Source organism: Pseudocercospora fijiensis (assembly GCF_000340215.1).
Source record: "Pseudocercospora fijiensis CIRAD86 unplaced genomic scaffold MYCFIscaffold_2, whole genome shotgun sequence".
In the NCBI taxonomy this organism is placed as follows: Eukaryota; Fungi; Ascomycota; class Dothideomycetes; order Mycosphaerellales; family Mycosphaerellaceae; genus Pseudocercospora; species Pseudocercospora fijiensis.
In genome coordinates, this window is record NW_006921533.1 from 3,095,715 (window position 1) to 3,115,312 (window position 19,598).

The window sequence follows — 19,598 nt, forward strand, 5'->3', positions numbered from 1 at the left end:
GAGATGTCTGCCCGCCGGTCCGAGCTCCGAGCGGGCTTCTGGATTTCTTGGCGCTTGACTCGCTGCAGCTCAACTTTCTTCGCGACACGAGACGAGCAAGCGAGAAGAAGAAACAGAACGCGGCATCCAGCGCGACAACACCAACAACAGCGGCCGCGATGGCCAACGTCAACCAGTCGCAGGCCTTCTATGCGCTCACTCTCGAACAGCCGTCCGCACCTGCAGCCGCCGTTCTGTGCAATGCCATTCCTGGGCTCAAGGCCGGCGACCAGCAAATCTTCGAAGCTCGAGGCCAACATGTGATGCTGCACCGCATTGTGCAGGGCGTCGACGGAGGAGATCGCAAACTGGTGACAGTCTGCGATCAAGATGTCTTCGGCATCGTGCGCGGAGTCGCGGCATTTCGCATTCCAGGAACATCAACAGGTTAGTGAATCCTCACCGCAGTCGAGCGAGAACACATAGTGATGGCTGTTGCCCACAGCGTCCCGTCGAATGCGCGAGTCTTCTGCGCTCTCTGCGAGGATGCGCTTGGAGTCTCTGGCGAACCCCTCTTTCCGCATCAAAGGGACATACTGAATGCTAACATGATGTTCCAGATCAGCTTGTGATCGCTTCAGACTCTGGCCGAGTGACGATGCTCACCTACGAACACGACAAGCAAAAGTTCAAGCGCGAGCACCTCGAGACATATGGCAAATCAGGCGTGCGCCGTACCATTCCTGGGCAATATTTGGCAAGCGATACTCGTGGACGATGCATCATGCTTGCAAGTGTCGAGAAGAACAAGGTCGTCTACATGCTCAATCGTGCCGCCGATGGCAACATTCTCATATCGAGCCCGCACGAGGCCAATCAGTGGGGAAGCTTGTGCTTCGCTATTTGTGCTCTAGACACTGGCTGGGAGCCACCAATTTTTGCAGCGTTGGAAGTCGAGTACACCGAGGCGGAAAGCGATCCAAGTGGTGAAGCATACGAGCGAAGGGAGAAGCAGCTGGTCTACTACACAGTCGACATGGGCTTGAACCATGTTGTGAAGACTTGGAGCGAGCCGGTCGATTACAGCGCCAATATGCTTATCGGTGTTCCAGGAGGACAGAATGGCCCTTCAGGTGTACTGGTGTGCTGTGAAGACCGCATCTACTACAAGCACGACAAGGCTGCATCTCTAGCTATTCCCATTCCCAGGCGCAAAGGTGCAACCGAAGACCCAAATCGGAAACGATACATTGTGGCAAGCTGTCTCCATCTTGCGGCATCGAGAAAAGAATTTTTCTTCCTCCTTCAAACCGAGGACGGCGACGTCTTCAAGCTCAACATCACCATGGCCGTGGATGCGCAGGGCCGACAAACTGCAGATCCTGAGCAGATCATCTTGAAGTACTACGACACATTTCCCATCGCGAAACAGATGCTCCTGCACAAGAAAGGCTTCCTGTACATTGCCACGGAAAATGGCAACAGTCAATTGTACCACGTTGACGACCTAGCCGATGATCTCGAATTTGAGCCACACAACAATTTCACATCGGACGGTGTATCTCCCGACCCTGCTGAAGCATATGAGCCTACCTACTTCCAGCCTCGCGAGCTCACGATGACGCATTTGGCTGTGGATGTGCCCGGTCTCCATCCTTTGATGCGGACGAAAGTCGACAACCTAACTGGTGAGGATGCGCCGCAAATCTACGGTATCCAAGGTACCGGAAACAAGAGCTTGTTCAAAACGATTCGGCATGGACTGGATGTTGAGATTATGATTGACAACAATATGGGCAATGTGCCTTATGATGGTATTTGGACTTTCAAGCACAGATCGAGCGACGAACATCACAAATACCTCATCATCAGCAGTAGCTACGGCGACCTGACCGTCGCTTGCTCCATTGGTGATTCAGTCGAGCAGATCGAGAATTCTCCTTTCCTTGAGAATCGGGCCACTGTTCATGCACAGCAGATGGGCGATTCTACGCTCGTGCAGGTGCACGCGAGAGGCATTCGATCTATTTTGGAAACAGGAGCCTTCAACGAATGGCCGACTCCACCACATCGAACTGTCGCTGCGGCTTCTGCAAATGAGAGACAATTGCTACTGGCTTTAAGCTCTGCCGAGCTTGCTTTCTTTTTCATGGGCGAAGATGGTATCCTGATTCAGCTCGAGGAAATGCCGGAAATGAGTGGCAAAATCACCGCAATTTCTGTCGGGCAGACCCCGAAAGGTCGACAACAAGCTAAATATGCTGTTGTGGGCTGCGAGGATTGCACTATCCGTGTCCTCAGTATTGAGTTGGACTCACCATTAGAGGCGCGCAGTGTGCAGGCTCTATCGGCAGTCCCGACTTCGCTCGAGGTCGTAGAGATGCTGGATCCTGCTTCTGGCACTACTGTCAATGTTGTGCACATCGGACTGAGATCTGGACTCTACCTGCGAGCTATCATTGACGAGACTACTGGTGAGCTTGGTGATGTGCGGACCAAGTTCCTAGGCACCAAGCCACCCCGATTGTGCCCTGTAGAAGTGGATGGAGAGGACTGCGTGCTTGCATGCTCTAGCAGACCCTGGCTGGGATACAATCATCCTCAGTCGAAACTCTACACCGTCACACCCCTCATAGCAGAGCCGATGGAGGCGGCCCGGTCTTTCTCCAGTCCTGAACTCAAGGGCCTCTGCGCGATCCAAGGCTCATCACTACTAATCTTCTCTATCCCATCGATTGAAGGCAGATTGTCGCACAGCTCTGTGTCGCTTCAGTATACGCCGCGATCAATGACCCGAAATCCTTGGTATCCACTCTGGTATGTCGCGCAAAGCGAAGGAAATACGCTTTCCCAAGCTACGCGCGATCAATTGCGTGGCAAGAGCATAGGAGACGACGACGAAGCGAAGGCGATGGAGAGACATCTCGGACTCCCACGCGGCAATGGTCACTGGGCGTCCTGCATCCAAGCAGTCGATCCGATCGGAGGACGGGAAGTTACGTGTACGATCGAGCTTGGAGAGAACGAAGCCGCACTTTCATGCGCATGCGTCGCTTTTGAGTCCAAGAATTGGGAAGTTTACCTCGCCGTTGGTACAGGACAGCACATGCAACCTGGCACAGGAGTACAAACGGCGGGTTATGTGCACATCTACAAGCTGCTTAAAGATGGCGCTGAGCTGGAATTTGTGCACAAGACAAAGTTCGAGCTCCCTGTATACGCGCTCATGCCGTTCCGCGGGCGACTTGCTCTTGGAGTTGGCAACGAGCTGTTCATATATGACATGGGTATGAAGGCGCTGCTCCGGAAAGCACGAAATATTGCTGTGCCGAATCAGATCGTTTCGCTGGAATCGCAGGGCAATCGCATAATCTGCGGCGATGTCAGCGAAGGCGTGACATACTTGGTCTACAAGCCTACCTTCAACCGACTGATCCCATTCGTGGATGATACAGTTCAGCGCTGGACTACCACGACGACGATGGTCGACTATGAAACTGCAGCGGGAGGTGACAAGTTCGGCAACCTGTGGATTGTGCGATGCCCCGAGCAGCCTAGCCAAGAAGCCGATGAAGAAGGTGCTGGCGGATACATTATGAATGAACGCAGCTACCTCAATGGCGCGCCATATCGACTTGACCTCCGGGCGCACTACTTCTGCCAGGACATTCCAATGAGCATGCAGCGCACTGCACTTGTGGCTGGTGGACAGGAAGTCCTCTTCTGGTCTGGTCTCCAAGGCACTCTCGGCATTCTCATTCCCTTCGTCACTCGTGAGGATGTCGAATTCTTCACTGCGCTAGAGCAGCAAATGCGCACGGAGGACCCCCCACTTGCTGGAAGAGATCACCTCATGTACCGCTCATACTATGTGCCAGTAAAGGGAGTCATCGATGGCGACTTGCTCGAACGCTTCATGGGTCTAAGTTATGACACCAAGCAGAAGATCGCTGCAGAAGTCGACCGAAGCGTCAAAGAGATTGAGAAGAAGGTGCAAGAGATGAGGACCAGAGTAGCATACTAAGCTCACCAGAACAACGCATGGGAAGGAACACCGGCGTTTCTTCACTTTTGTAAATTAGGAAAAGTTCGGAGCGGCTACTGACGATGTGAAATGATACCCAGATCGAGACTGATGGCCATAAGGTCTTCGTACCTACTGAGACGACCTTCTTTAGCAGGAACGAATAAGCAACCAAAGACACTTTCACGTCCACCGAGAATGATCGCATTCAATCGCTAGCTTGAGCTGAGTCCTGGCTTCTCCTCCACTAGCAGAATTCGCGCAGCTCTTTCTTCCCACAGCAAGGGCCATAGACGGGAACAGCGAGATTCTCACAAACGGCTCTACGCTCGTTGATCTCTTTCCGGAGCGCTGTCGTAAATGACCGCCTCACAGTACCCTTGTCCTCGCCAACGATCGTCAGCGTCGCCTGCATGCTCAAAGGTAGTCGCGCGAAATGCCCTAAGAAGTACCGACCCCTTTGACTTCCATTCCAACCCTGCCAATCGAGGACTTTTCTGCAGCAGGCCACACGATCATCTCGACTTGCGTGGTGTTTTTCCAATTTTCTGTCGAAGCCCTCGAAAGTAACATTGTCGAGTCGGCAGTCAACTAATCTGACGCTGGCCCAGTCGCAGTCCTTGATAACGACGCTGTTGTTCTTGTACCTGACGTCGGGGTCATGTTCTGATAGTGTTGGGGTCGTCGATGTCGAGGAAGGTGAACATGTTGCAGATATCAAAGATCGTGAAGGGAGTTCTGCTGCATCAACTGTCTTCTGTGTCGCTGGTGCCAATTTATTCTTCTTACGAGAGCGACTCCAATGGAGGGCGGAATCTGCGCCTTGTCGAAGCGTCTCGAGCAGTGTCATCCTGGTAGATACGAGTGATGTCCATCCAGTGTTGTCGTCATCCAAACGCTGCAGAAGCGAGAGGGGCTCAAACGTGCTTGCAGCAGTTCTATGCGGCATCAGATGCGAGGCTGAAAGTGAGCCAAGTCATCACCAGAAAGCGACAGTGACAACAACGAGTTGTTAGACCCGACATCAGTCCACCAGCAGTCCCTAGCCACGAGTTGCTCAGTTTAAACGTCGTTCTGCCGGTCATACGCAGCCCGCCAACCATCCTTCCGACAGATATCTGGAAAGACATCTAGACACTCGAGGCGAGCAGTTGCCGATTTCTCAAACCGTTTGCTGACCAGTCGTAGCGAAAGCAACGCCGAGATTGGTGTAAAGTAGTAGATATGCACGAGCTCCTCTTTGCGAAGAGAGAAGATGTTCTTCCGGCCTTGTGGCGGCGGAGTCTTTGGATGGTATAGGGTAGCGAGATGGGCATTCAGCCTCAGGTCTACCAGTCGAAAGAACCATTTGAACTCTTCAGGAGTCCACTCTTGTTCTTCATCGAACTCTGGATCGTATGGCAGATTGAACAAATTGAGCGTCGAGACGATGTCGGCATGCGCCATAGTAGTCGCTGATCTGGTGCAAGGTGTAGATGGTGTTGTCGCGATCGATGGAACTTTCGAGGGAGGCATCTACAATAGCGACACTTGGTCTGTGCGGCATCACACGCAGGGCGCGAAGTGAGCCCGAAGGATATGATGCCGGAGGGCGCAGGCGAAGACAAATTGCTTCGAATACTTGATGCTACGATTGCTACAGCGTCCAGCCGACGACGGTAGAAGACATGAGAACATGATAAGCGTATTGGACTTGAAACCACTTTTCGTTACAAAGGAATCTACTCTCTATCCCTTCTAGACATTCAAAAGGTATGGGAATCTTGCTTTCGTAACCTCTTCATGCCTGTAAAAACCCTCATGATCCGTAAAACGCCTTTACGCTTCCAATGCATTAGTTGCTCTGCAAGAGCTTGAGCCTCGCACACCTCTAGTCATCCTCATCAGAAAAGACCTCCTCACCACGCTTGCGGCGGGCCATCCGGTCCTTCTTCTTCTTTCGGAGCTCTGCTGATGTGAGCTTCTTCTGCTTCTTGGTGTTCTCGATCTTGTTGCCCATAGCATCGAACTTCTCCTCCTCGTCATCTTCCTGCTTCAGACGAGGACCAGCACCTTGACCCTGCACCCAGTTGTGGCCAGATGGAGTCATCTTGCCGTCCATGACAGCCCAGACTTCCTCGGTCAAGTCCTTGGTGAACTCAGCAGAGTGAGTGATGATGATGACACCACCCTCGAATGCCTTGATGGCCTTGGAGAGAGCACCAAGAGAGTCACGGTCGAGGTAGTTGGTTGGCTCGTCAAGGACGATCAAGTGAGGACGTTGCCATGAGCAAGCAGCAAGCACGACCTTGACACGCTGACCACCAGAGAGACCGCGCATGCGGGAGTGAGACACAAGCTCAGCGTCGAGACCGAAGTTGGCGCAGTGAGCCTCAATCTCCTTGCGGACCAGAGGACGGAACTGACCGCTGGCGAGTGCCTCCTTCTGATCGACCTCAGCAACCATCTTCTGGTGAGATGCGATAAGCTCGTTTCGTGGAATCCAGGCATTGTCAGCAGTCATCATAGGTGTCCAGCGCTCCTTGCCCTGAATACCGACGTTCTCACCGAGAGCGAACGAACACTCGTACTCGTAGGAGTTCTTGAACTTTCTTCGCGAATGCACACCAATGACGCGACGCTGGGAACCCTCGATCTTGTAGATCTTGTCCATGGCCTTCTCGTCGTCTTCAGTGACGACCTTGTTGGCACGGTCCATAGTCTCACGGTCCTCACCAGTCTGGAAACGCCACTGAATATACTCAGATGGAGTCAAATCGAGGTGGTGGTCGATGTGAGCGAACGCGTGCTGCTTGATGTATGCAATACGGATGTTCTCGTGCTGGTAGACGTCACCCTTGGTTGGGATCAGCTCACCAGTAAGGACGTTGACGAGGGTAGACTTTCCGGCACCGTTTGGACCAATGACAGCGATACGGGAGCCAAGCGAGCACTGGAAGTTGATCTCGCTAATTTGTGGCTTTGGAGTACCTGGATACTGGAATTCCATGTTGCTGACACGGACGATGGCCTTAGCCTTGGTCTTGACGCCCTCAAGGAAACCTGGCTCTGGGAACTTGAACTCCATCTCGGAGGCACCAAGCTCGTAGTAGGACTTGGCGGATGGCACGCGCTTGACGAACTCGCTGAGCTTGCCACGGTAGCGCTTGAGCTTGAAGCGCTCGTAGTGGATAACGTGCTGAATGACGTTGTCGAGGAATTTGCTGTCGTGCGAAATGATGATGGATGTGCAAGGCGAGTTGATCAGGTAGTCTTCGAGCCACTTGACGTTCTTCACGTCCAAGTGGTTGGTTGGCTCGTCAAGCAGAAGGATGTCTGGCTTCTCGAAAACGGCACGCGCAAGGGCGAGCTTCATCTTCCAACCACCAGAAAGGGCAGTGATGACACCGTCAATCTGGGCGTCAACGAAACCGAACTCGAGGAGAGTCTTGCGGATCTCGTCCTCAGAGAGATCGAGACCAGCCTGCTTGAGCTTCATAGAGGTCCAATCCATGGTGGTAAGCTCAGTGTCAGCAGCGTCCAAATCGTGCTCGACGTAGACAGTCTTGACTTCGCTCTGCTTGGGGAAACCTTCGACCTGCTCGTTGTTGATGGCTCGCATGAGGGTGGTCTTTCCGGAACCGTTTGGACCGAGAAGACCGTATCGCTGACCGCGCTTGAGGCGGAGATGTGTAGAGTTGAGCAGAATCTTAGCACCGTAGGCCAAGTTGAATGTGCAGTTGCAAAGGTCCTCGCCCTCCTCCTCATCAGGCTCAACCTCGTCCTCAGCGGCTGCCAATGGAGACGCACGCTTGCGGAGAGTGTTGATAATACCCTCAGCATCAGCGTCGCCAATGATTGCGACCACGTATGGCTTGAGCTGGGTGATCCAAGCAACGTCCTCGCTCTCCTTCTCGTCGATGAGCTGACCGGCGATGGCGGCGATGAATTCGATAACGGCAGGGAACTTCTCGGCGGCATCCTTGTGCTTGTAGCTGAGGATGTCCTTGAGCTTAGGGGCGATGGTGGCAACGTCACCGGCGTGGGAGACCTCTGGAATCTTGCCATCCTTGACAGCACCGACACGGATGAGAGTGTCAAGACCCTGCTTGGTCTTCTCACGGGCCTCCGGATCAGCCAAGTTGTCGTAGTTTTGTGTGAGTTGCGGCATCAGCTTTGGCAAGAAAGCGGCAACAATGTTGGGATCCTCGACGAGCTTGCACATGTTGTCGATGATGACGGCGGATTTACGCTTGATGGCGGTCTCGCGCTCCTTGAGGCCACGCTCGAGCAGAGGCACCATGATGGCGAGGGTGGGCTCGTGGACGTCAGTGACGAAGGTGGTAGCACCGAGCAAGTGGACCGTCTCCGGGACGTTCTCTGGCTTGGCGATACACTTGATGAGCTCAGGAATGAAGCGCTCGATATCCTTGTTGACGATAAGCTGGCACACCTTCTCCATGGTGGAGTATGCGCGCTTCTTGACCTCGGGCTTGGTGTCCCACATAGCCTCGGAGACGATGGGAATGAGGTTTGGCACCTGGTATGCAGCCTGTGCTGGAGCGCTCTCGCAGAGAGCCTCGATGCACTCGAGATCGGTCATCTTTTCGGGCCACTTCTGTGCGTTGTGGATGGAGTGGATGAAGTGTGGGATAAGGAGCTTGACGGCGTTGGCGTTGACGGCCTTGGTGATGGAAAGGGCGGCGTCTTGAGCGGCAACCTTGACGGTGGCCATCTTGTCGCCAACGGCAGCCAGCACGTTCGGGAGGAGCTGGACGAGGTATGGCTCGACGGTGGGCGAGACGTCGGAGTGCTTCGCGATGGTGGCGATGGCCTCGCAGGCGAACTGGCGTGCGTTGGCATCCTTCTTGTTGGTGAGCATCTTCTTCAGGCTGTCGACGGCCTTGGTGGGCGCGGTGTGCTCCTGGATTTCGCCATTGATAAAGGTGGCGATATCGTGCGACGTGGACTTGGCCTCGTCGGCGGTCTTGGAGAGGGACAATTTCGAGAGGAGCTCGTCGAGCACTTTCGTGCTCTGAGCGTTCTCCTTCTGAACCTGCTTGTCAGACATGGCGAGCAGTTTCGAGGGGGGGGTCAAAGAAGGGGGGAAGTTGGGTGTCGGAGGGAGAGAAAAGGCGCAGGCGTTGGTGCGTGGGAAATTTTTATAAGCCCTCGACCCTCGCCTTGGTCGCCCCTGCAAGAATTTGGTGGGGCGGAAACGGGTTGGCCCGGCGCCTTTTCTTGTCACGGACAGCGATGATTGGTCGCGAGGACAGCGAACGACTCCTTAGAAAATGCGAGCGAGCTGAAGGCGCAGTGCTCTCGGTGCTCTTATTAGTACTCTCATCAGCACAGCATGGTCAGCAGCGCCAAGCCAAGCCAGGCGTTTTCGCCTGTATTTCGTTTCGTGTGCGGTGTGCGACAGGGCTCCAGATTTTGCGAAACGCGAGCAAACGTGCGGAATGCTGAGAAAGTCTGTGCGCTGGATGGCGGTGGAGGAGGCGTTTGGACTTTCTTCTTCGTTTCTGCAGTATCTTCCACGGCCGACGAGACACGAGTCCAAGCGTCCACTTGCATGTGCTAATCACACGCCTCGTATCGTTCATAACATGACATAAGCAGGGCAGAGAAGGACGCAGTAAGCAATGACGTTGCACATCTACCATTTGTTGCGCCTGGTCTTGGTTTCAGCAGCACCCCCTTCATGATTCATTTTACGGCCTGCAGATTATTGCTCGGGCCCTTCTTGCCATCTGCTTCAGCCAATGTGCGCCTTCTCAGCCATCTCGTGCTCCAGTGCTCCAACAACACCTCTCGGCGACACGCCATATCGATACTCGGCTTCCTACACCTGGCACTGCAGCTTTGAAGATGAACACGATCATTGTTCAATTGCTCTGCCCAGTATTCATTGATGCCATGGAAATACTTGTCCTACGCTACCACCTCAATTCATGCTGGTCGGTGATATCCCTGCCGGCCATTGCCACGACACACTCTCTCTGCTAGCCTGCCCTACTCTCGCTCTGCTTCATATAGTCCCTCAGCAGCACTTGTGCCAGTGCTACGATTTGAGTCTCCGACATGCCGCCTCCAAAACCTCATATCAAGACTTCTTGGCGTTCGTGCTCATGCTAGGAAGCGTGGCGACCTCAGAGAGAATGGATGTACGTCCTAGTGGGCAGATTACGTGGGCAAGAGTGCAGCTACGGCGACCCACCCTTCCACAGGATAGTCATCTGATAACACATTTGCAGCACGTCTGCCTTCTTCATTCTCCAGTACGAGCGCGTATTCGATCGGGAATCCTCTGTCGCATTTCAAGCCTGCCAACCTGTCAGCGGATCATCTGTTTTTGCAGGACTTGAGCACGCACAGCTTATGTGATTGCATCCTCCTTCTTTGATGAAAGGAAATCGACACCACGGACATAGCCTTGCGCCTTGATCCAGCATCAAATCCATTGTCGCCTTTTCCGGCATCTGCTCTGCCTTTGGCACGAAGCTGCGTCCTCGAGCCATCAGATCATGCTTCTGGAACCGCTTCCGGTCTCCGGGTCCAAGAAGTGCGCGCACGTGTCGCCTATCCCACGAGAGCGTGCATTGCGGGCAGCCAACTTCGAGGAGAGGTCGATTCTCGAGCTGTGTACGCAGCGAAGTTTGGACGCAAGTTCTGCACACGGCCTTGAGGTGAGATTGACAGCCAAGAGGTACGAGCCCGTCGGCTGCGAAGGCCTTGCGCGCCTTACTCTCGCAGCAGTACTGGCATTCCTTCTTCGCTCGGCGTGGCAGTCCCCGGCAAATCGTTCTAAGCAGGCGTGAGAGACAATTTCTTTTCCCTGTGGTTCCGCCCATGCTGCAGCTCGCAGTTGGATCTGATCACGATCAGCTTGAAGCTGCTGACTTGGCATAGACAGCAATTAGCAAGCTCGAGAGAAGAGGAGGGCTTTAAGCTGCCTTGTCAAGGCGGCGCAGAGTTGTCCTCAGGCAAAGCCGCATAGTTTATTGAGAACTGATACAATTTCAGGCACTAACGCGTTTTAGATCCAGTCATCCGCCAGCACACAACCACCGTTTCGCTGAAGCTATCAAGCGACCGTACTGCCTTATTCGCGTTGTCGTGGCTTGCTATTGGCGAGCTTCAACTATAAGCTACCCGCTATCTGTACAATGCATCTGGACAGGTCCGGCTCCATCTGAGTAAGCACGAATGATATAGGCCGCGATCTGACCACGTCTGGCACTGGATCCAAATTTAGCCAATATCACTGCCGGGTGAAGCGAACCAGACCGACAGGACTTGTTGAATTTGCAATCATGGAAACTCCGCACGGCTTGCTGGAACGTCGCTTCGATTCGCAAAACTTACCTTTCGGCTCAAATTCTGTACCATGGGGACCCGTCTGCTCAACGAGTGGTTCACGAGGTACTCGAAAGAACCTCATGGCTTGATAATAGGCGTGGCGAACTTGCACCTTAGTACCAGTATGGCTGCTTCAGAAAGCCGCGGACATCTTCACAGTATTCACTTCCCTGTCACTTAAACTGAGGACGCGAGAACATTTTCACAAGATTGCTCACGTTCTGTGAGTGCCGTCCTCACGAGCTGCCGTGATAATTCACAGTGGTCGTGTCTTGGCCTATGATAAAAGAATGCCACAGTTTCAGCATTCACTTTTTCCTCAGCGACTCGAACTTCCAGCTTGGACTATATTTCTATTACCGTGCTGTCTGCCTTTTCACCTCATCACACTTGACGTCTACTACGAGGGCACCGATACAGCAGGAGCAAATTTACACCTGCGCGTCCGACCAAAATGTGCAGAATCAGAGCCCAGAAGTTTCAGTGCGGCCACACATACATCCACCGAGTCTCGTCTTGCTTACACAGGAGATCTCCTCAAGAAGACTACACCTGCTCGAACGTTGACACCTCTCCCATGATACAGATAAAACGCTATTGCCCGCCTTGTTCCAAGCAGAAATGGACTGATAAATTCTGGAGAGACTACAAAGAAGTGGAAGTCTCTTGTGGAGCGGACTCTCAGGATGCTAAATCTTTCTATGCTGAATTTGAAAGAGCGTGCGACCTTCTCAACGCACGCTGTTCGAGAGACCGGCCTTTCTGGTCAAAAATGTCTGAACAGGACTACATTGCTGCAGGAGGCACGCTTGAGGATACCAAGACGGACGGCAACGAGCGTAAAGATAAGGAAAAGAAGCGAAAGGAAATCGAGTCTTCTCGTTACTATCTGAGAAGGAGACAAAGCAATTTCAAACAGGCTGCGGGTCCAGCGCCGAGACATGAGATCGCTGAGAAGGCTGAAGCCACAGATGCTATGCTCCTGCAGCAACTCTTCGCCAGGACGACAATCAGCACGACCCACGACCCGGCCAAGGCCATTGTCAGTCTCGACGAACCCGATACTGGAGACGAAAAGGCAGAGGAGGGCACTGCACCGGCGAGTAGCGCTGATTTGGATGCTCCGCCCACCGCTGATGCGCCGCGTTGCCAAGAAATGCCTCCAAGTCGGCCACTATTCGCCGAGGCTGAGAGTCTGCACATGCTCGCATCAAGCTCTGTGACAGAAGATGCAGAGAAGCATCACAGTATCAGGCATGATTCGGTCACGGAAAAGGCAATGGGCAATTAGAGACGGGATTGAGCACGGAAGTCTATTGAGCATCTGGATGTCAACCTGGATTGCGTATCTCCAGCTTTGGTCGAGTCCTGACACGTTACCGCCCAAACAAACCAAAGAATCTACCTCCTGCACCGCCAGAGCCATGCCTAGCAGCCTCGGTCTCGATCCATCTCGTCAAAAACTCCCTGTCCTTCAAATCCTCAAGATTCGACACCTTCGTCTCAATCTGAGGCTCTTGGCGATCGAACGCGAGCAGCGTAGGGATTTGGTTGATTCCATATCTCTGGGCAACGCCAGAAATTCCACCTAGATCTGGGCTATCCATCTCAACCTCCACAAAGGAAACTGCGCCTTTGCTTTCCCCGACGCCGTCTTTCTCAACGAGCTCTCGCAAGATTGGAGAGACTTCATCGGACTCCCGGCTCCAGGTGGTCATCCATAGCGTCAGCAATGGCACGCGTGTGCTTGCGCTGCTCAGGATCAGGGAATGGAGATCGCTTTCGTTGCGGACGCGTGCTGGCCAAATGCGGTTCTTGGCGTGCAGTGACGGCGTGGTGGAAAAGCATCGTGTGGTACATGTATATGATGGTTTGACGTTGCTGCGAAGAGCGACTCTGATCACTGAGGAATGCATCTCGTAGTGCGTGCGGTGCTATAGTAGAGACTTTGTTGAACCTGGCAATGTGCAAGGGCCAGGGGGACACCGTCTCGACGCGTGACGTCATATTCGTCAAGCCACGAGCGATGGAGCAACGTCCGTCTGGTCTGGACGACGCGAAATACATACATGTATTCATCGTTGCATACATTGAGGAAAGTAGTCATCATTGGTGAGAGAACGTCAAGCCAATATCCTATCGTTGCACTTCATAGTGGCCTGAAAGTTCTCTGGATTCTTGCTTGATCACGCGAGGAAAAGAGGCAGCGACTGTTCGCGGACGACGACCACAACAATTCGACCATGACCGAGAAAAATACAACAGGCCATGCAAAAGTGACGGAGCGTCTCAAGATGCGAATACAAGTCCAGCTCAAGGGGTCGATAGGTGTATCTGAGATATTCGCTAGCACAATGCAATGGCAGACTTGTTCGTCTTTCTGATCCCACATTCTTTATCCGGCAGCTTCATCTGTCCAGATGCGGTACTCTGACTCTTTGTTCTGGATCTGTGCAATTGGATTCACCTCAAATGGTGACCTTCAGCATGGATTCAGGACCTTACTACCTGATTAATCTTCTCGATGGCAGTGCCATGCGTTGACGGTCTGCAAGCTGGTGCTCCATTGGGAGCTTGCACAAATGGCCTCGCTGCGCCAGCTGGAACTGGTCTCCCGCCGAATGTACACTGGATGCGACAAAGATGCACAAACCACACAAGCCCTTACCATGCGTGGCCTAATGAGGATGTATGCGGCCAGTGCTACGACATCACCACAGGGCTAGCGAGTGCTACTGCCGTCTACGAAGCCTTGACGAAGAAGTCGCCAGAAGGCCGTCCGGATGGCAATCCGATGAGAGCGGGAGATCCATCGACTCGACCGTGGCCAGTGCCAGTTGTAGGTGCTGCGGGAACTGTATTTGACGCTTTCTGGACAAGATTATGTAGACCATGTGAGAGGACCGAACAGGAAAGGTTTGCTCGTCGGATTTTTGACCTCAATATCGGTGTTCCCTCTCCGCCGTCGGCTCGCCAAGCATGGAACTACCCAATGAATCTTTGCACCTGCATCAGAGCTGTCGGATGGCCTGGTCCAGGACAACCTCCTATACCTGCCAATCATCAACCTCCTCAGCCACCAGGCGGAATTCCAATCGCAGCTGTAAACGTTCAGCCACCTGTCGATTCTGTAAATCTACCAATGGCCCCCGCTGGAATGCTTAAGGAGAGATATTGCCTATCTGACCATTTGGACATTGTGAATGCATTGTTAGCAGCAAGAGAAGCCAATGACCAGTGGCTAAGGACATTGAGTCGAACCAAGGACGGCAGAATCTGCATTGCATCTGGAGCTACCAAACGACGGCGTGACCGCGACAAAAGCTCAAGTCACAGGGCTTGCCACTGCGGTGGTGATGCTGATGTAAACCCTCATGAGGCGGAAGTACTACTGTAAGCTTGCTCCATCGTCCATATTCGCGTCACAGCTACTGACATTCTTAGTTGTATGGGATGCGGTAACATGCGATGTCTTGTAGAGATGGGTACAGGATGGTCGAGGCACCCTAGACCGCGACGATCACGTCGGATACGGAACCAGATGAGTCCTGAGGGTCCTCAGCCTCGGGGAGCTGGAAATTTGGGACTTCAAAGGGCTAGAGGTCAATTTCTCGACAATCGAGCCTGAAGTTGGAGTCATTTCGTCGGATATTCTAGCTTCCAGCAAGCCTAGTCCCACGACTGCCATCTATACTGATGCCATCATTCCTCGTCATCATCGCTAGACATCATGCCCGAGTCCAAAGACTCTTCCTCGTCTTCCTCTTCAGCTTCTTCCTCGTCGCCATTGTCAATCTCCACGGAATCCCCGCCTCCAGACTCAGTCCCCTCCATGTTTTGAACCGTGACCTCGCGATTGCCTCCTACAGGGCCGCCATACCACTTCTCCAGTTCACGATCATGTGCAGCTGGGTTCGCCTGAAATTTCGCAACTGCGGTGCAGAGCTTTTTGATCTCGCCATCCCCTCCATAATCAAGGCAATACTCGCGAAGGCTCTCAAGCAGGGCAGCGCAGCTCGTGCCATCCTCCAGAGCGCCAACATGATAGGTAACCGCCATGTCCACCTGTTTCTGGCACTTCAGCCATTCTCCAAGCCTCTTCGCATCAAGTGTCTTAGTATTTGAGAAGTTCAGAAGCGCGATCAGCTTAGGTTGTGGACTAGCGCTCAGGCGCTGCTTCTGAATTTGGCTGAGAGACTTGATGAAAGCCTGTAGTGGTCGGAAATCTAGGTCCTGAACATCGGCGATAATCTTAGAGTGTCCAGAGGTGATGGCTTCGTGTAAAATGCGGGACGTGAGCTCGCGGCTGACTTGACGGCAAAAGCGCGTAATGCCTATTTCGCCGAGAGGTACGAGCCACTGGTCGTAGAAGGGGCGGAGCTGCTTGTTCTTGATGAATCGAGTCTTGATTTGGTAGACTTTGACTTCGGAGAGGGCGGCGCTGTAGATGGCTTCGCGCAGTTCGGGTGCGATGCTCAAGAGGTTTGGCTTCTTTGAGTCCGCCATGGCGATACTATCTGGGAACGGACAGACGTCGTTGTCAAGGTTCAGCTTCCCCAGCTGGAGTCGGGTTGAAGAGCGAGGCGGAGAATGACGTAGGCTTCCGGCAAGTGAAGGTCACAGCTTTCACATGCCATGAAGTCTCCTTCTCCTTATGCACGACTAGAGGATCCTACTCCAATTTCTTCGCCCTGACTCTCAGCCTCATGTACCCAAGCACAATGCCACCCTCCTCCTGACTTCTGTCGACCGCATCCCCTAGAACGTTCACCACCCAATCCACCGCCTCATCCCTCTTTCCTGGCGCAACCTCTTCGACAGCATCTAGAAACACAAATCCCAGAGTTTCCACCCAAGCCTTCAGGTTCTCGACCTTCGTCGGCCGAAAGTGTAGGCCGCACTCCTCAACCTTGAATCCAGCATCTTGCAGTGCATTTCTCATCCAGTGAGCAGTAGGAAAGAACCAAGGCATGATTTCCCTTCTCCGCTCCTGAGGAATGCCATAGTGAGCAAGCAAAGCCATGAAAGCAGTCACGGCCTCCGCCACATGTCCTGCACCTCCAAGCTCGCAGATCAAGTGACCACCAGGTTTCAGGAGTCGATAGATGTTTGGTAACGTAGCCTCTCGAGCCAAAGAAGAGCCTAGTATCCAGTGAAACGTCGAATTACTGAAGACCCAATCCCATCCTTCACCCCAAGGAATTACGCCAAGACCTCCGTCTTCTGAAGGCGGGTCGTTGAGGTCGGAACAATCGTGTTCGATGAATCTCAAGTTTCCTGTGGGCTTGGCGGTATCTGTGTGAGTCTTGATTGCATGCTCGACCATTGATTTCGAGGCGTCAAGGCCGACGACTGCGCCTTGTGGGACCTTCTTAGATAGCAGATCTGTGATTGCTCCATCACCGCTACCAATGTCCAGGATTGTGTCTGTAGGCTGAGGTGTGAGAAGAGCTTGTACGGGCCCGGAAAGTGCTGCTATGTGGGAGAGATTCTTTGCGTATGAGGCTCCGTTCCAACTGTCCTTCTTAGCTGGAGACATGATATGATCGAGAACGAGGACTTCAGATAATATAGTTGGACGGTACTCTGACGTTTTGGGTACTCGGTGGAGGGCAGCTATCAAGACGTAGAAACCATGTCGATGAAGAGCTCGCTCACGGGCTGAGATCTGACGTCGCTATGTGAATGAGTAGGTGCCATGCGGGGATAGGTCTAATGCAGGTACAAACTCAATTTGCCATGATTCCGCCTGGATCACTCATGGCCAGATAGAAGGAAAATTTGACTAGTTCGGAGGTGTTGCAGGACTGGAATAAGGTCTCATGGCGGGTTTCTCTTGATCAGCTCGCAACCAGAGCTGACTCAAATGGTTTTCGCAAGAATCCCCGGTCATGTGTATCTCTGAGATTGGAAATTGTCTCGAGCGGGTCAGTCCATTGTTGTGCGACTTACAGCCATTCTTCAAGGCCGGGTCAGTCTTGAGATTCACAGAAATGCAGGTGATCCTTCTCGCGGTTGTAGATTTGGAGTTGCCATAAGCTGTCCGGGAAGAAATCTGAAGTCCAGCTCGAAGCAAAAAGCTTTATCCAAGTACCAGGCTTCACTGCCTCATCGAGATTGGGGTGTTGCTGTGCGCTCCTTTGGTCAACGAAAGAGAGGTGCCAACAGTGACGTGTGGTACTCTCACGAGGTCTTCGACAAGCCCAGCTTTCGCCGTGGAGCGATTCTGCCTAGCAAGGCGGATGACAATGAAGTGGTGTGAATATTTCAGATGCAGGGAATCTATACATACACTGCAAAGACTGTCGCTTTGCATAGCTTTCTCAGTGCCGAGCACCTTTCTGTTGCTCAGCTGTACCTTGCTCCAACGCCATGTCCATGCAACACTGCAATGCAATCGTACAAATAACAGGAGCTCTTTCCCGAGGGGTCTTGTGACTAGCTGAATCCTCGCAAGCCGTCCTCGTCTTCAATCTTTACTAGTGGGTTTGCATCGAACCATCGCAGCAGCTTTTGGTATACAACCAACATGCATCCACTTTGTATACTGGTCCAAACTCCTCTCGGCCCAACTCCTCGAAACCACCCTGCAAGGCCTTCTGTTCGGTAAATGATGCGCAAAGCTTTCATGACAGACTCGGTATCAAGTGGTACCTGGCCGTGATGTTTTAATGCTGTGCTCGGGCCTGAAGTAGAGATCGGTGCCCGTTGCTTGGGAGGGGCGGCTGGTGATGGAGTAGGTCGACGACGGTTCGCATTTGGCGTAGTAACGGGTGAGCCACCCGCATTCGCAGGCTTCGAAGATGTCTTCAATTCCCTCGCTTTTGCTGCTAGTTCTGGATCAAGCTCAGTCTGGATCCTTGTCTTAACGACATCCAGCGGACATGTCAGTACGCCAGCCATGCCTCCAGCGCTTGCACCTGTGAGGATCTCGAGCCCGAGACCGATCTCCTTCCCTGGTCCCACCCACTCTTTCGCAAGTTTCTGCTCTTGCTCGTAGAATGCGAATTGGAGGGCGGAAAATGGCAGATCTCGGAACAGCGTCGCCTTATATCCTGAGAAGAGCTCACGCCAGCCTTCTTTGACGTATATTGTTTTCAGGGCATCCATGGTCGAGCGGTAGTTGTAGCCGCTCGTGAAATAAGGATTGTTATATCTTCCCTGCAGCTGCTGTCTCGTCTTGAGCACTTCTGTTGGCACATATAGAGGACTTGCTGCAAGATCCGCGACCCATCCACTTGCAAAGTATGCGACCCAAGGTGTCACTCCATTGTCAATCATCATTCTTTTGCTACTCTCATAGCAGCCGAAGAAGATCATGGTGCCAGCGATGCTCCCAACAAACGCTGGAGTCACACCTCCGTATAGCCCTCTCACAATGCCTTCCTGACGCAAGATGGTCCAATACGTGTTTCCCATGCTCGTATATTTCGGCGGCATATGAGGGTCGCCCTGCTGTCTTGTCTTGACTGTGTCCAAACTGTGCATCAACATATCACCCATTGCACCTCCCAAACCACCCGCCAGCATGGCATGAATGTACGGAGGCCGGTACGATTCATGCTCGAGATTTACAGCCTTTGCGGTGCTGCCTCTCGGTCTATTCGCGGATGATCCTTCTGTCTTCCGTCGCGTATCCGATGGGAGGCCATTGTCGATATAGTTGAGAGGCACTTCCTTTTCGCCTGATGATGGGAAGAAGTATTCAGCCACACGGGCCAATACCATAGGGAGAGAGGTTACCTCCTGGAGGAAAGCATGCGATGTGTTAGGAGGATGTTGTTGGTTGCACCTGATCAATGCGGAAAAGCAGAGATGCTTTGGCACTGCCTATTGCTTTTGAGGTCTGACTCCTGATGGTAGTTGGTCGATGGGCGTAGTGTGGGCGTATGCAGCTGTCTGTTCAATTTTCGCAGTCGGCTCGGAGGTCCGAGGAACGACGTGAACTGTTGAGCCAGCGCTGCCTGAGGTTTGTCTTCACTTTCCCTCTACTCTGCAGCACCAACAATTTCGCATGAGGGCAGGACTTCAGACATCGTGTGTCGGCATCACATTCTGCTCTGTGTCTCAGTACAGTACAGTATGCTTCAACCGGTGAACAAGCTGCTCCTAGGCACGTGAGATCATATCCATTTCTGGCTGAGGCTCTTCATTGCCAAGACCAACCGGAAGAAGCCGCATCTCGTTTGTTTACATCCGAAGCCTTAATCGCATCTCTTGTTGTTCTTCACGCGACACCATATGGCAACACACC

General features: G+C 53.0%; 10 protein-coding genes across 10 annotated transcripts; 4 read left to right on the forward strand and 6 right to left on the reverse strand.

Moving 5' to 3' along the window:
- Window positions 1–158: 158 nt before the first annotated feature.
- On the forward strand, window positions 159–4,118 carry MYCFIDRAFT_59215 (uncharacterized protein; the record flags this gene model as incomplete). The annotated part of the gene is made up of 2 exons (XM_007924426.1): window positions 159–426; window positions 600–4,118. The coding sequence occupies 2 exons, from the start codon at window positions 159–161 to the stop codon at window positions 4,001–4,003; spliced, it is 3,672 nt and encodes a 1,223-aa protein (XP_007922617.1). The 3' UTR covers window positions 4,004–4,118.
- A 947-nt stretch (window positions 4,119–5,065) lies between these two features.
- MYCFIDRAFT_81910 (uncharacterized protein) lies at window positions 5,066–5,449 on the reverse strand (the record flags this gene model as incomplete). Its single annotated transcript, XM_007924618.1, has 1 exon — window positions 5,066–5,449. The coding sequence occupies one exon, from the start codon at window positions 5,447–5,449 to the stop codon at window positions 5,066–5,068; it is 384 nt and encodes a 127-aa protein (XP_007922809.1).
- Window positions 5,450–5,692: 243 nt separating this feature from the next.
- MYCFIDRAFT_210369 (ABC transporter, ABC-F family, GCN-EF3 type) lies at window positions 5,693–9,087 on the reverse strand. The gene has a single exon (XM_007925200.1). The coding sequence runs from the start codon at window positions 9,051–9,053 to the stop codon at window positions 5,874–5,876; it is 3,180 nt and encodes a 1,059-aa protein (XP_007923391.1). The 5' UTR covers window positions 9,054–9,087; the 3' UTR covers window positions 5,693–5,873.
- Window positions 9,088–9,627: 540 nt separating this feature from the next.
- MYCFIDRAFT_171785 (uncharacterized protein) lies at window positions 9,628–10,894 on the forward strand (the record flags this gene model as incomplete). Its single annotated transcript, XM_007925201.1, is given in 10 exon segments — window positions 9,628–9,666; window positions 9,710–9,868; window positions 9,888–9,946; window positions 9,992–10,159; window positions 10,189–10,216; window positions 10,240–10,318; window positions 10,352–10,365; window positions 10,395–10,557; window positions 10,595–10,766; window positions 10,795–10,894. 10 exon segments carry the CDS (start codon window positions 9,628–9,630, stop codon window positions 10,892–10,894), a joined length of 981 nt encoding a protein of 326 aa, XP_007923392.1.
- Window positions 10,895–10,942: 48 nt separating this feature from the next.
- On the reverse strand, window positions 10,943–11,426 carry MYCFIDRAFT_171786 (uncharacterized protein; the record flags this gene model as incomplete). Its single annotated transcript, XM_007925202.1, has 5 exons — window positions 10,943–10,993; window positions 11,048–11,109; window positions 11,151–11,224; window positions 11,251–11,280; window positions 11,314–11,426. 5 exons carry the CDS (start codon window positions 11,424–11,426, stop codon window positions 10,943–10,945), a joined length of 330 nt encoding a protein of 109 aa, XP_007923393.1.
- A 42-nt stretch (window positions 11,427–11,468) lies between these two features.
- Window positions 11,469–12,604, forward strand: MYCFIDRAFT_171787 (uncharacterized protein; the record flags this gene model as incomplete). The annotated part of the gene is made up of 5 exons (XM_007925203.1): window positions 11,469–11,516; window positions 11,554–11,567; window positions 11,607–11,827; window positions 11,854–12,563; window positions 12,593–12,604. 5 exons carry the CDS (start codon window positions 11,469–11,471, stop codon window positions 12,602–12,604), a joined length of 1,005 nt encoding a protein of 334 aa, XP_007923394.1.
- A 143-nt stretch (window positions 12,605–12,747) lies between these two features.
- On the reverse strand, window positions 12,748–13,191 carry MYCFIDRAFT_112299 (uncharacterized protein; the record flags this gene model as incomplete). The annotated part of the gene is made up of 1 exon (XM_007925204.1): window positions 12,748–13,191. A coding segment is annotated over one exon (444 nt), but the record flags the coding sequence as incomplete, so codon positions are not given.
- A 116-nt stretch (window positions 13,192–13,307) lies between these two features.
- On the forward strand, window positions 13,308–14,972 carry MYCFIDRAFT_171789 (uncharacterized protein; the record flags this gene model as incomplete). Its single annotated transcript, XM_007925205.1, has 9 exons — window positions 13,308–13,456; window positions 13,500–13,509; window positions 13,540–13,664; window positions 13,711–13,874; window positions 13,900–14,581; window positions 14,610–14,652; window positions 14,681–14,697; window positions 14,724–14,802; window positions 14,826–14,972. 9 exons carry the CDS (start codon window positions 13,308–13,310, stop codon window positions 14,970–14,972), a joined length of 1,416 nt encoding a protein of 471 aa, XP_007923396.1.
- A 1,104-nt stretch (window positions 14,973–16,076) lies between these two features.
- MYCFIDRAFT_121063 (uncharacterized protein) lies at window positions 16,077–16,868 on the reverse strand (the record flags this gene model as incomplete). The annotated part of the gene is made up of 1 exon (XM_007925206.1): window positions 16,077–16,868. A coding segment is annotated over one exon (792 nt), but the record flags the coding sequence as incomplete, so codon positions are not given.
- Window positions 16,869–17,588: 720 nt separating this feature from the next.
- MYCFIDRAFT_59219 (uncharacterized protein) lies at window positions 17,589–19,392 on the reverse strand. Its single transcript, XM_007924427.1, has one exon. The coding sequence runs from the start codon at window positions 19,070–19,072 to the stop codon at window positions 17,783–17,785; it is 1,290 nt and encodes a 429-aa protein (XP_007922618.1). The 5' UTR covers window positions 19,073–19,392; the 3' UTR covers window positions 17,589–17,782.
- Window positions 19,393–19,598: the final 206 nt, after the last annotated feature.